The sequence below is a fragment of the Amphiprion ocellaris genome, chromosome 20, assembly GCF_022539595.1.
Source record: "Amphiprion ocellaris isolate individual 3 ecotype Okinawa chromosome 20, ASM2253959v1, whole genome shotgun sequence".
NCBI classification, from domain to species: domain Eukaryota; kingdom Metazoa; phylum Chordata; class Actinopteri; family Pomacentridae; genus Amphiprion; species Amphiprion ocellaris.
Window position 1 is genome coordinate 9,080,570 of NC_072785.1, and position 14,496 is coordinate 9,095,065.

A 14,496-nucleotide genomic window follows, 5' to 3' on the forward strand; every position below is an offset into this window, starting at 1 on the left:
TCCTCCTATTATCCTTCAATCAGAGGCTGATCTTATAAGAAAACCTTTAAATATCGTTTGTTGACTTTGATTACATTAAATGTAAAATGATTTTAACGGTGTACAAATAATGTCTTTGTTCACAACACTGGAGCTGCATGTGTGAGACAAAAGGATTACATGTGTGGATTAGGCAGCTCACCATTTCTTTCTTTTAATGTCGACACAACAAAAATGTGCGGCCACTCCCCTTTAAGGCAGACCGCCGTGCCAGTGAGTGTTGTGTCGGAATAGACCGTCTGCTCCGGTCCGGCTAACGTTAGCTGGCTGACCTGCTTGGCTTAGAGGCAAATTTCGGGACTATTTACGCTTGATTTTTTTTTGGGCCCGACAGCATCGATACGAAACGCCGGATGGTAACCAGAAAGGCATAACTGGAACGGGTAACCGTCAATGTAAAGAAAAGAGGGTGAGCACAGAGAAGTAACGTTAACAGTTAGGACGCTGCGACGTTAGCTGGCATACAGCTAAGTTAGCTAAGTTAGCTTGGACATATTTAGAGAGCGGCGACCACCAATAACAAGGCTCACTACTTTAAATGCTCAGTTTTTAAGTAAAAAAAAAAACAACCACAAAGATTGTGTACTATTTAGTCCAGTGCTGGTAGTTAGAGAGGAAATTTTACCCTTAATCCACTGTTATGAAGAAGTGATTTACTGAAACCCCCTTAATTTACCCCTTAATGCTAGGTAGCTATTGTCAATTGTCCCTGAGATTTGTTTAGTTAGCTGGTTAGCGTTAACTAACCCATATAATCAGTGCTTCGGCCTGGACTGAAAACTATAGAAGGCAACCGTATGAGGTTGAAAATGGTAGTTAATCCCACTGGACCTGTTGAGTACACCTAACTAATAATACCTCTTCAGGAGGTTTAAAAACAAATATGTCCAATTCAATGTGTACAAAGCTGTTTACGTCTGTGAAGCTGATGTTTGGCATCTGCAGTATAAGATACAGTTTTTATTAATCCCAAGATTGACATCAGTGAGTCCTACAACACCAGAAACTGATCAAACTTAACCACTAAGGTATAAACAAATTAAGTGAAAGAGTTCTAGCTTATTTGGTTCTAAATCTCACAGTAGTTCTTATGCATATATGTTGATATTTTTGATTTTTATAGGCACCTCATGTCAGGTCAATGTAAGTCTTGTGTGTTGTCATCTGTACATTGTTCCTGCAACACTGCAGTTTCACTATGGGAATCAATAACCATCTATCGATCCATCTATCAAAGAAAATTATTAGCTTAATGGCTAAATGTTTAAAACTAATTATTGTGGTATTATATGGCTGCAACAAACAACTATTTTTATTGTCAACAAATCCACAGACTAGTTTCTCTATCAATTAACTATTTATTGGTCTATAAATGTCATAAAATGGGAAAAAATGTTTTCCAAAGCACAGCATGATGTTCTCAAATGTTTTCTTTTGTGTACAACCCAAAGATACTTAGATTACTGTCATAGTTGAATAAAGAAAACAGAAAATATACCATTTCAGAAGCTGTAATCAGAATTTAGACCCTTTTCCCCTTACAAAATTACCCAGTCTGATTACTGGATTATTAAATTAGTTAACAGCTGATCCATTTGATAGTTAAAAACTGCTCAAATGCACTACCTAGCTTTCTTTCCAAGCCCTGATTTCAACACTATATACTCTAATCTGTTTACCACTTCATTCACAGATCCATGGCAAAGTGGCTGAAGGACTACCTAAACTTTGGCAGCAGGCGTGATCCTCCACAGCCCCCGAGGCCAGACTACACTGAGAGTGAGATTTTGAGGGCCTATAGAGCTCAGAAGGAGCTGGATTTTGAGGACCCGTACCAACACTCTGAGAAGGAGCATCAGAATGGCGGTTTCACCTCATGTAGTGCTACAGTGAGCCTTCCTTCTTTTCCTGCTTTTGGTTCAGTGCTGCCTAATGGTGTGGAGGTATGACATGCATGATTATGCAATCGTGCAATAGTTCAGTTGTTTAATTATTAGGTGATAATCGAGTTTATGTGTGCAGGTGAAAGTCGTGTCTCCAAAACACAGACTGATAAAAGTGGATTCTCAGGAATTTGGTCGTTGTAAAATCCCTCTGAGTCCGGTGACTGTTCAAGAAGAACCTGTAAGCATTATTTCTGTCTTGTGCTTCATTTTTTGCGCCATTTTTGATGTTGTTTCTCATTCCTTTTGTTTTTACTCACTTACACTCAAAATCCTTGTTATATTTCTACACACAAATACATCCTTTGTGTTATCACACCTCATTTGTATAATGTCTTTTGTTGCTGTGTCCCTATCAAGGTAATTCCGTCTGCACCAGCTGCATCAGACAGTGACACAGACTACTCTGATCCATTTGATGCACGTCCAGACCCGCAAGCTAGGCCAAACTGGGAGCCAAAATCTGCACCAACAGACTGTTGCAGCTACATGGAGCCATTTGAGGCCCAGCGGATTATTTCAGGTTTATTATGACATCTTTATCTTTTCCAAGTTCATTGACTTTTAGTAAAAAGTGTTAGTTACAGTATACAGAGGATCAAACAATACAGCTACCTTCAGGTACTTACACTTGACCGACCATTGATTACATTTGATGACCAAATTAGTTGCCAACATATTTAATCGTTCATTATTTGGTGACGTCATGTGTTTTTTCATGGTGACTCAGAATGCTCTGTCATGCAAACATTTGAACCTACTGGAGCAAAATGAGTCACTCAGTGTGAGCCACAGATGTGCAATTGCAAGTGCTTCACGCAGCATCTGTACTGGATTATATAAAAGCATGGATCACACTGTCACGGCCAGGGGACATGAGCTACAAATGGGCCACATTACCAGCTGATGTCAGCACAGGAGGGGAACCAAAAATAACAGCCTTTGTCTCAATTTGTTGTATGATAAAGCAGGTTATTGGAAATTTGAAGGTTGTAGCAGCATTTTACATACATCCCAAAAAACACAAACAGATACTAAGAAAAGGGAAAAGAAGACTATGAGTCAGCATTAGCTGGTCAACAGCCAGTGCTTCTGTGAGATACTGTTTCATGTGTTGGAAAACTTTAGAATTGAGAAATATTTTTTGCCTGAATAAATAACAACCTTACATAAAGATTTTAAAAAGAAAATTCTTAACAGACCAGCATAAAAAATACTTCACCAACTTGGCTGATTAAATTTGATTTGTAGATGCGTTAGTGCTTCGAATGTAGATTTTCTGGCTGTATGTTTGGATTAAAATAGTCATGCTGTTTTCATGCCTGTGTCTTAAATTCTGCCGAAAAGTTTTTTACTTTCTATGTTGACTGTTTAGAACTGCAGCACAGCATGATGACTAACAGGTCTGGCAGCGGGGATGGAGGCCAGTTATACGATAACCCGTATGAAGAGAGGACTCGTCCCCACCATCGAGCTGCTCTACCAGCACAACAGCAAACTCAGAAGGCTGAGGGTTGCCTGGGTCTGATAGACAGCAGGGAGAGCAGGCTGCCTCAGGATGATGAGAGGCCGGCCGACGAATATGACCAGCCGTGGGAGTGGAAGAAGGACAACATCTCCAAAGCTCTAGCAGGTAAATCAGTTTTCCTAGTATTATAGTTCTGTACTACAACTGTCTGGGACATCTTTGAACAAACTTGTTTTTTTTTTCTCTCTTTTTGGCTGTAGTTCAGTTTGAAGGAGCAGAAAGGGAGCGCTCTCGAGCTCAGACAGAAACCAGGCTTACCAAAACAGGAACTACATCTACATCAGACTCGACTACACTCCGTCTTGTTGGAGACACTCCTCCTCTCCTGGGAGAGAGAGTGGATCCATATCTGCCTCTGGAAAAGCAAGTGTAAGTAGACGTCTGTTTAGTTATAGTGCTAATGTTTCAAATGTTTTTTTTTTCCTTTTCTACTAAAAATTGTTTTTCTTGCAAAACAAGGACTTCCAGTTTCACATGGTCAACTCACTTCAAAACGTCCTTCTTCTGATTTGGTAAAAACAGGTTCAAAATAAAAATACAATCAATTAAAAATAATAAAATGAGACAAAAAATTCATAAAGAATAATACCAGTCCAGAAAATAATTTTAAAAATATGTGAAGTGCAGTAATAAGTTAAAAATAAAGACTTGCACATATCCAGTCTTCATTTTATTCCATGCCTCTAGTTGTGTTTAATTATGTGTGAGTCACGTAAATGACAAGCAATTAACTCTCTGGTCACATCACCTTCAGTCGCTGTTTACATACATGTTTGTTATCGAGCTGTTTCCTTCACCACAAAAATTAACCTAAGATGATTGAAATTTAAGGGAGGTCATTGTACTGACAGCAGTATTAGGCACATTTTTAGGAAAAATTACCGTCATTTCACTTTACATATTAATCACTGCTTTCATGCTGCAATATGACAACATGTAAAGGTCAACATCTACACAACACCAGATGTGTTTGAATCACCGAATAAATGCGGTCAGTGATTCAGAGGTCTGAAAATGGACTGTGTGCAACTTTCAGCTTACAAACCCCAGACAGTTTGATCTGCTTTCAGGTGAAAAACAGCACCAGCCACTTGCATGTGCTGTTTATTTGTGTACTGATTAGTTTGTTTAGTGATCATGTAGTTTATAAAAATAAGTCAGAAAGTAATGACAACAACTATTGCAGTTCTTCTGTATTGAAATGTGTTGTTTTATCAAACCAGCAGTCTAGGACCCAAAAATATTCAGTTGATTGTCTGGGAAAACAAGCAGACATTTACATTTGAGTTGCTGAATTCACTGAATTCTGGGCAATTTTGATTTAAAAAATACTGAAACAATTAATCATTGATAAGATAAGGTGAACGTTTGTTCAGCCTCCGGGAAATTCTTTTGCCAGATGTTTCTCAAAACAATGACAAAGAGCAACTCTGACGGGCTGCAAGTAATAGAAGACAGTAAAACATCTACACATCCTTTGCTGGATATTTATATATCTATAATCTCTAAGTGTTGATAGCTGTATTTTGTGTTTTGGTATTTTAGACAAGTGTAAGAAAAGCACACATATTCACAGACTCAACCCGACACCTGCTTCTACAAACTTAAACATCAGAAGAAACCTCATTACAGTATGTGACTATAATTAAATCATGCGTTTTGCTGTCATGTTTCCTCTTAATCGCCTGCAGATGGTACCATGGAGCTCTGAGCCGCTCGGAGGCAGAAAGTCTGCTGACTCTGTGCAAGGAGAACTCCTATCTGGTGAGGAACAGCCAGACCTGCCGGAACGACTACTCGCTCTCCCTCAGGTAAACACTTCTGCTCACAGTCTCACCTCAGCTGCCCTGCAGATATCATTCATACACCATGTTTGTCCACTAATTGCCACTTTAGATCATCTTTAATCAGCTGGGCTTCTTCCATGTCGATACCAGTAGTAGTGTTTCAGTCCTTGTATAGCCTATCTCTGTATGTCTTTAACGATAAGCTACACTGAATTGCAAAACTCACATCATCTTCATGTTGTCTTCATTTGAAATATTCAGCCTCTTAAAGGGGATTTCTTCCCCTTGTGTACTGCACCGCACTGTGCTGTTTCCAAAATTATCTGATCCAGTTTCTCCCTCATTTGGGTATTGTTCTGGTCTGTGGGTGGTGAAGAGAATCTTCTCAGACTCGAGCCTTCAGGCAACTTTCAATTGTTCACCGCTTTTTTAATTGTCTCTGTTCCCACCCAGTCACCTAATTTATGCTGCTGTTTCCGACCCCCACCCCCATTTTTCTCTCTGCGTGTGTGTGTTTTGAGCCTCTATGATAACCAGCATGAAAGCAGCTGTTTTCAAAGAGATCGTCTGCATGGTGGGAATTGCCCCTAACCTCACATCTGCGCTCTTTTGAAGCAATGAGGGGGAAACAGTGATTTCTTTGGATAGCACCCAGCTGAAAGCCCATGTGTACAACTGTAGATAATCAGCGCAAGGTCTTCATACAATTTCTGTGCTCACTTCCAGTGAAGAGCCAACATTTATCAAGGTCCTGAGAAGTGCTCAAGTTTTTCACTAGAAGTAAACATGTAGGACACATTTTTCATGTGTTTAACCGCTAGTCAAACCCAGCTGCACAGAAGAAGAGCCATGTGTCATTAAAGTGTTGAAACAAAATCCAAATTATATATAAAAAATAAGTTACAAATGGAGGATAAAATGATACACAGAGGGACACAAATTATTTAGAAATAGATTGTTTCCATATGAAGCATTTCCAGTGTTAAATGTTTTTCAAAAGCACATCTGTAGCTGCAGTGACTGAATACAACAGCTGCAACTGTTAGGCTATATTTTAAAGCAATTCAAATGAGGAGACTAACTTTTAGCCTTGGGCATGCAATATTCTCAATATAAATCTACTTAATATGCTGTTTTGGGTGCTTTCAGCTGCATTCCGAGACTTTCTTCAGCAAATGACACTCACTCACTCACATATTAGTAGATGACCTAAGTGTAGCACTATGGACACATGATGTTACAGTAACTCAGTATCATGTAATTAAAGTCCTATACCTTGGTTAAGTGATGCACATGAGTGTATTCTGTCTGCTAGAAAAGGCTATTTGATGTGGTGCAAAGCTTTGGGAATATTTAAGTAACCAGATATTACATTTAGAATACTTGGAGCACAATTCAAAACACATTTCAGAAGACGTATGCTCACATCCAAACTACAGTCATGTAGGACCCCAGCAAGATCTTTTAGAAAGAGCAAAGACAACTAGTACAAGGAAGAGAAAGATGCATCACAGCTATTTTAAACTAAAGATTCATGTGTAGTGTCTTCACTCCTAAGGCACAGGAATGCCTCAGCAGTGTTTATTTTGAGTGGAAGTCCCCCTTTACTTTACATTCAAGCTTTACTGTGCAGAATGATGCATGGTCAGAGTTTGTCAGAAGATAGCAACTTTCTTTCTGCTTCCTTAAGATTTTAGGAGTTTTATAGTGTTGTCCTTGTGTTACACCTACTTTAAAGACAGTTCTGGTCCAAGCATGATGCCTGCATTGAACATACAATCAGAATGGACTTTTGCTGAAGTACAGCCTGTGTTGTTTTGAGAATTTAAACCTTTGAAATAGAAAATATTAGAATAAACTATACAATGAGGAAGAAATATTATTCAAAGCAGAGTATTTTTATGCATTTATGCCTGTATGATGGAGTGAATCTTGAAGTTTTTTGAGAAGTAAACCGTGTCTTAAATATGCAAAGTTTATAATTCAGCTCTTTGAGATTCTAGTTCTGTTAAAGACCTGTTGGGGCTCATTATGAGATGGGATAAAAGTGGAAACTCCCTTGCAAAAATATTGGAAAACTGAACAAATTTATTTCAAAGTGATGAGTGCAAATGCTAATTATTTTTTAAATGACAACTCCCTACTTTAGAGACCCCTTTACAGCTCTTTCTTTTTAGAGTTTCTTATGTTATTGATTTTTTTTTTTTATTTTAATTTAGCAAAACTTAATGTGGAGCAAAAAAGTGAGAAAAACTGCATATAAATTTGTGTGTGAACTTGCGAAGACATCAAGGTGTTTGTGACTCTCATAGATGCACTTTCAGCCTTCTTCTGTAAATCCTGCAATTCACACTCCAGTTGGACGAGCACGGACTCATCTGTCCCATCTCTTCTCATCTTTCTCAGGAGCTGCAAAGGCTTCATGCACATGAAGTTCGCCCAGTCTGCAGACGGGCGCTACGTGCTCGGAGAGAACAGCCCTCCCTTCTCCACCATCCCAGAGGTCATCCACTACTACACCACACACAAGCTGCCGATCAGAGGAGCCGAGCACATGTCCCTACTGTATCCCGTCATAGTGCAGACCCTCTGACACTGACACACACACACACCGTTTCTGCTGGTGCTACTGAATACCATATATACTCAACATTTACCTACTTCTGCCTCTTTCCTACATGCTTTCTCACTGCCATTCTACCTGCACTGCGTAAAAGAGATTTGGACTGTTTGATACCGTGTTTTCCTTTACCTTTTTTCCCCTGTGATCCCGGTAACTACACTGGCAGCTTAACAAGAGAGCTCAGTGCCTCATGAACATGCGCCTGTGAAAAGGTATCATCACTGAAATCCCTGTATTTTAATGCCACGGACTCCTGAAAATCAGCCATCATTGATCATAAGATTGGTAGCTTTTAGGTCAAAGAGAAAAGGACAAACTCTAGTCTTGAGGTGTTTTGAGACAGTAGAATTTATATTATATTGCATGGAGATTTGTCTCTATTACTTTCATAAGGTAGAGTGTACTACCAAGTCACTTAAATGATCATAATGGTGTTGTTTTTAGCAGCTATTTTCATGTGAATTTTAGGAAAAAGCTCAAACAAAACAGTTGAGGTTGGGTGTGGGGATTTAAACTAAACGTAGGTGGTTGAAAATGCATTTTAAATGGCGCTGCGACTACAAACAACACTGTTAGTATCCTTTAAGTGTTACTATCTGAACCAAACACTACATGTTTAACCCCTGCTTCTGGGGTTTTTCCTCTCTGTGTTCCAGAGGCCTGTGAATGTTCTATGATGCTGTGCCCTGCAGTGTTCTCATTTCATCATGTTAATGTGTGAACAACACAAAGTGACAGTTTCATGTCAACACGGACATGACTTGTTAACGTCACACAATAACAAACTCCTGCAATACTAGTTTAGAGAGTAATAACTACAGTATTATACTGAAAGCTTGTGGCTTTGTGATTATGACTATTAAAGAAGCTTTGGTAGTTTATTTACTGTGCTGTTTTATAAGATTTTAAATGTCTGTTGAAAATAAAGGTGTTGTCTGTTTTCAAACTGTCTGAGTAGTGTGTAATTTGATTTTGTAATTAATCACGTTAGAAAAGAGAGTTCACTCTACCCCTTTTTCTGCAAACTTTACAGTGTACAAATTTCTTTTACTTTGTTTCAGGATCACAATACCAACACAGAAAAGGAGACTTTTCAACACAGAGCAGACGTTTCTAACCTCGCCTTATCGCTGTTATGTTATTAAGAAATGCATAAGAGCAGCAGGAGGGAGGATTTGGATGTCCTGTCTTGCTCTGCACACAGACGATCTCTGGTGTTTTGTCACCTGATACCATAGCAACCAGCAGGTGTCGGTGTCATCAAAGAGAAGAAGCCACTGCAGGGTAAAGGGCAGGTAAAAACTGAAGCATTAAGCTAACCAAAACGAGCAGTTTGAAATTAAAATCATGTAATCAGCCGTTACCTTGTTCTACCGTGATGGGTAGTTGTAGAACTGTGTGGTTGTTCCTGCTAGTCCTACTGTTTCATAAGTGCATTTTAGGTTGTAGTACAAATAGGGAAAACTTCATTCAATAAGTAATAAAAAAGTAGGGAAAATGAGTTTTTTTGTCTGACCAACAGTTTAGTTTCCAGAGATACTGAGTTCACAGTGATATTAGATAGAAAAAAAAAGGGTGAAATCATATTTTGACATTGGTATGGAGAATAGTCTTAACTTTTGCACGATAAACAACAAAACACACCATAATTCATAGAAATATTCTCGGGTTTTTGTTTTTGTGTGGATTTTCTGCTAAACAAAAAGAAAATAAAACATGCACACTTGGCTCTATTCTGAATTTATGTCTTTGACTTTTCCACATCATGCAAGTTTCTTATATCCAATTCAGCACAGGAAGGATAAATTATTAAAGTAGCCCATGCGCATTCTGTCAAGGATTTCAGCTTTAGCTTGAATGGAAACTTTAAAACATCTCATCAACCGGCTGCCATCAGATGTAACATTTGAACCCACATTATCTTCAACTGCACTGCCTCAGATGTAAAAGTGAGCTGACGTGTTTGTGAATTTCTGTGTCACTGTAATAACTTCTGCATATTCTTTCTGCAATAACATGACAATTTGTTCTCCCATTAGCTTCCGGCGTTTCCATGGCAACTCAGACGCAGCTGCTCGCTCAGCCCAAACCAAACAGACTCAAATATCCAGACCGGTAGGCCAGACTGTCGCCTCACTACCCTTCTTTCTCTGTTTTTGGGTCCCCGTCTTGGTCTGAATTGGCCTCTTTTCTGTTTTCCCAGTCGCTCTGTTTACTGGCTGGATGAGCTGCCACCAGAGAGGACTGGATCCACCACCAAAATCGGCACATCCTTCAGTCTTTTTCTACTAATTATGTATTTACAAACCTACTTTTTTAAAAATACTGAACAGAATTTTTTTAAAAATTTTTTTTATCTCCCACAGAGTTAACCCCTCGCTGGTCGGCCTTGTGTAGAAGCAAAAAATTCTACACTCAAGACACGTAAATATAATGGATTAGCTCATTTTTAAAGTGTGTTTTGTTTCTTTACTGTGTCCGCTTTGGAAAAATTAGATGAACTGCACATATGCTTCCTAGTTCTTCTTCATCCTGTCACTGATCTGTTGTATTTTAGAAGTAAATTACTAGAAGTAAATTAGAGCCACAAGTAAGAAATCTCGTAACACTGACATCAAGAGGGAAATCAACTCAATAAAAGTATCCTGCTGAGATTTTGTTTACAAGTAGCGCTTCAGAGAATTGTTTTATGAGGCAGGACCGGTTTGGTTTGCCTGAGTCACACTCCTGCTTGCGTTTTTACATTATTAAACTGATGTGTAGGTAGGGGGAAAAAAGGGAAAAAAACATGTTTCTGGTGAGCTGTCAGTGTAAACAAAAGAAAACTTCAAATGCCACCTTTAGGATCTTCTACTTGTCACATTTTTCTAACCTCTTCATATTTTTTTTCATCTTGCGTACCATCCTGCCCTCTTCCTTCCTCTTTCCTCTGCCTTTATCCTCCTTTTCTAATGAACTGTGGCTTATTTTTAATCTGTTTCTCACATCTAAAAGCAGACAACAGTGTAATGTCCTGTCTTCTCTCAGGGTTTCCCCCATATGGGAGGTGAGTGAATGGGCTCTCCGGGCCGTTCCATCCCAGCGGTTGTGCCGCCTGGCTCGATCTCGGGCCCCTGCAGCTGGCTGGCAGCCAGACCACCCACTTCCGCTGCCAGTGAGTAACACACGGCATTTCCTGACAAAATGCTGAATGTGTGGTAGATCATGAGAAAGCTGCTAGTGTTCAAAGGTTTTGTAAACTCCACAATCAAAAAAAAAAAAAACAGCTCAGGGTGTCAGTAAGCTGAACTTAAAGTCAAGTTGGTTTTATAGCATCCGTTTTATCACTTGTCTCTACTGACAGATCCTATTGTTTCATTTTCCTGAAAGCATCTGTTTTGTAGTTTTTGTTCATCCATCCATGTACACCCAATGTATTCTGTAATGTCACAGTGGGGAGCTGGAGCTAACACAGAGACCATGAAGGTTCATACTGTGGTTTCTGAATCACCACTTCATTTACCGTGAATGTCGTTGGACTGTGTGCGGAAGCCGAAACAAAAGTTTTACGTTTGTCTTTCTGATACCTGACTGTGTACATGATGGTAAAACCTCAACTTCAGCACAAGATTAAGCACACAGACTGTTATCTTAAAAGTGTTGACAGACTTGCACATTAGTAAAATATGATAGACTCTTAACAAAATGGCAGTCTCATTCTCTGAGATATTAGCACTAAACCAATTTAGCAACACTGGGAGTCTACAGTCATGGTAGCAAATCTGAATGAGTCTGTCAGCATAGCAACATTTATTAAACACACTGATCTACAAGAAAAATGCTTTTGGAATAAAATGAACAAGCCTTTGCCTAATATGTACCACTAGTAAAGAAAAAGTAAGTCACAAGTGCTAATAGGGTAAAGTTTTTGAGATAAAGTATTGGGTCAAAATTTGGAATTCTGTGCTTATTAATGAGAAAACAGGTATTAATCTAAATAAAGACACCCCCTGCATATTAGAATACATTCACCTGGGCCAGAGTTTAGACAGAACATGCTCTGTTTGACATCTGTGTCTTAGAACTGGACTCATTTAATCTATCAGTCACATGTAGCGGCTTGTAAAGTTGTCAGCGCCTGATATTTCTTTGGAACTGTTGTTTTTGGCCTGAGGAAGCAGAGACGCCCCCAAAGGAATCCATTCATGCTTGCTGACAAATGCTGGTAGTGCGACGGGAGACGGGATGATTCTTCTGTATAAGAAACAAACCAAACAGTGCCCAGTAGATACTGAATAAAGTCGGAACTTTACTGTTTTCTGTAATCCCTTTAATCACTGTAAGTCCTAAGACATTTCTTGTTTAATCCTTGACAGGTTAGGACCTTGAAATTTAGCACTTTTCAGAATATAATTGTTCTTCTAAAGTACGACTTATAAATCTATTATATAAATATAGATAAATCTGTGTATATTTTCAATAAACTTAAAAGTCACCAAAGTAAATACCATTCACCCTGAGGAGACATGCCTGTCAGAGAATGACTTTAAAGCACGTGAAGATCATAATGGTGCTAGCAGTAGACATCTGAAAAATTTCAGCCTAAGATGTGTGATTGGTACTTAACTCACATTATGTTTTTTTGTGTTTCTACATGATCTCATTCATGACCTGAAATATGATTGTAGCTGAGCAGAGGGACGCTGACTGCAGTCGCCACTTCAAGGATTTGCCAGCTTGCCCAGCCAAAGAAAAAGCAAATTCTTGAGGGATCCAGCCCCAAATCTAAACCTGTACCCACGAACCACCTGCCCTCCAGAGCATCTGCGCACATTGAACTACTTGCAAGTGAGTCTGCCCTCCCATAATGCAATGTTACGTCGCATTGCTTTACTTCAAGTCAAAGTCAAGTCAAAGTTCTCTATTTGTCTCCCACGGGAGAAATTTGGCAGTAAAAATATTCAGGGCATAAGACCATAAAAACAACAAGACAAGCACAGAACAGAAATTTAGAGACAATAAAAACCAACCAAGACAGGAAAAACAGAGTAAAACACATTCAATGTGCAAAAAGTGAAGAGAAAAAGGAAATGTTAGCTTATATAAAGTCGTCATAAAATGCCAAGAAGCGATTGCCACCAATCTTACATGTTTGTTCACTGATGAACTTGACAGAGGTACAAATGAATGTTTGTACTTATTTTATTTACAGAGAGGGACCAATACCTCCTCCCTGAGTTCAACAGTGTGTATTCTGTATGTAGGATATGGGAGCTGTCTGTTAAAATGGTTTTCACCAGTGAATGAAATGACCACCGGGTTAAAAAGCTCCTGGGGGTTAAGAGGAATGTGACCCATAATCTTACCTGCTGTTTTTATTATCTTCTGTATCTGAGATTTGACAGTAATATTCCCAGACCTGCTGGTGATACTATATCGAATAATGGATGCAGTTGTTGCTCTGTAAAAGAGTAACATCATGTTTTTGTAAACCCTGAATAAATGTAATCTACGTAGGAAGTGAAAGCGCTGATGGATTTTGGAAGAAACGGTGGCAACCTGTGTCAATATGAAGTCCAAGGTATCTGAATGAGGTCAACTGTTTTATTTAATGGTTATGTATAGATACAGGCTCTGGTCGCCGACTGATCTGGGATCCAGCGGCATCTCAACAGTCTTGCTGGTCAGCATGATTGCTTTTGTCTTTCCAGCCCCGAAGCACGACCACCCCAAGTTTAAAGGAGAGCGCTCAGTGTGCTGGCCTGTTTCCAAAGCAGCGAGAAGCCACGCCGCCAGCCAGAGACTTCTCCATCTGTCCAGTCCCAAAGACAGGAAGGCTCTGTTTGAGGGGTACGACCCGTACGTTGTTAGCCGGGCCGCCCGCTCTGCCAGCCCCTCTCCTCGGATACAGGAGCTCTGTCTGCCGCTGCCTCGCAAATGTAGCTCAAAGTAGAACGAATGACACCAGAAACATCTGCCCCCCCCAAAGTGTTGCTTGTTCTCATTTTCCCCAAGCAAGTGTCATCATGATAAAGGTTTTTCTGTGGGCATTTATGACACACACCTGTTATTTGCTTCACTCATGGGTAACAGTGCAGCATCATCCTACTGTTTATGACCTTCAATGTAGAAAAAAATGAAAAGAAAAACCTGTAAAGAATGGTAACAATCTGGCAGCAAGGTATGTTTTTAAAAATGCTGGAATACTGTGACATTCAAAAACTAAAAACAGAAAAATGGCAAATATCTGTAAGATAGTTAGAAAATAGAGATATTAAGCTGATTTATACCTGTAAATATGGACATTACGTACCGTTAATGAACATATAAATGCATACATTTTCCTGTTATTTTGCTAAATATCTGTAATTTAACTAAACAGAGAAAATCTGTATATATATATATATATATATATATATATATATACACACATATATATATTCAAATACAGTAAAAATGGCAATTTTACAATCAAAGGCTGCAAAAGAGCAACTTACTATTTTTAAAACAGCTTTTTTTTGTTTGTTTTTTTGTTTTGTTATTTAAGTTTATTATCTAATTTAACAAAGCAGAGAAAATCTGTGAATAACAGCAAAT

The 14,496-nt window shown here is 39.0% G+C and overlaps 2 protein-coding genes across 3 annotated transcripts; both read left to right on the top strand.

Moving 5' to 3' along the window:
• The first annotated feature begins 258 nt into the window (after positions 1 to 258).
• On the top strand, positions 259 to 8,866 carry LOC111573447 (SH2 domain-containing adapter protein F-like). 2 transcript variants are annotated; one of them, XM_023277612.3, is made up of 8 exons: positions 259 to 448; positions 1,733 to 1,928; positions 2,062 to 2,163; positions 2,343 to 2,505; positions 3,358 to 3,615; positions 3,711 to 3,879; positions 5,202 to 5,321; positions 7,704 to 8,866. In XM_023277612.3, the coding sequence occupies exons 2-8, from the start codon at positions 1,737 to 1,739 to the stop codon at positions 7,888 to 7,890; spliced, it is 1,191 nt and encodes a 396-aa protein (XP_023133380.1). In that variant the 5' UTR covers positions 259 to 448; positions 1,733 to 1,736; the 3' UTR covers positions 7,891 to 8,866. The 2 variants fall into 2 exon arrangements, with proteins under 2 accessions (XP_023133380.1, XP_035807466.1); XM_035951573.2 differs by having other exon boundaries at positions 260 to 448; positions 1,733 to 1,982.
• theg (theg spermatid protein) lies at positions 7,994 to 14,293 on the top strand. The gene is made up of 8 exons (XM_035951574.2): positions 7,994 to 8,132; positions 8,982 to 9,215; positions 9,960 to 10,035; positions 10,124 to 10,185; positions 10,287 to 10,344; positions 10,948 to 11,074; positions 12,588 to 12,747; positions 13,611 to 14,293. Exons 3-8 carry the CDS (start codon positions 9,974 to 9,976, stop codon positions 13,850 to 13,852), a joined length of 711 nt encoding a protein of 236 aa, XP_035807467.1. The 5' UTR covers positions 7,994 to 8,132; positions 8,982 to 9,215; positions 9,960 to 9,973; the 3' UTR covers positions 13,853 to 14,293.
• Positions 14,294 to 14,496: the final 203 nt, after the last annotated feature.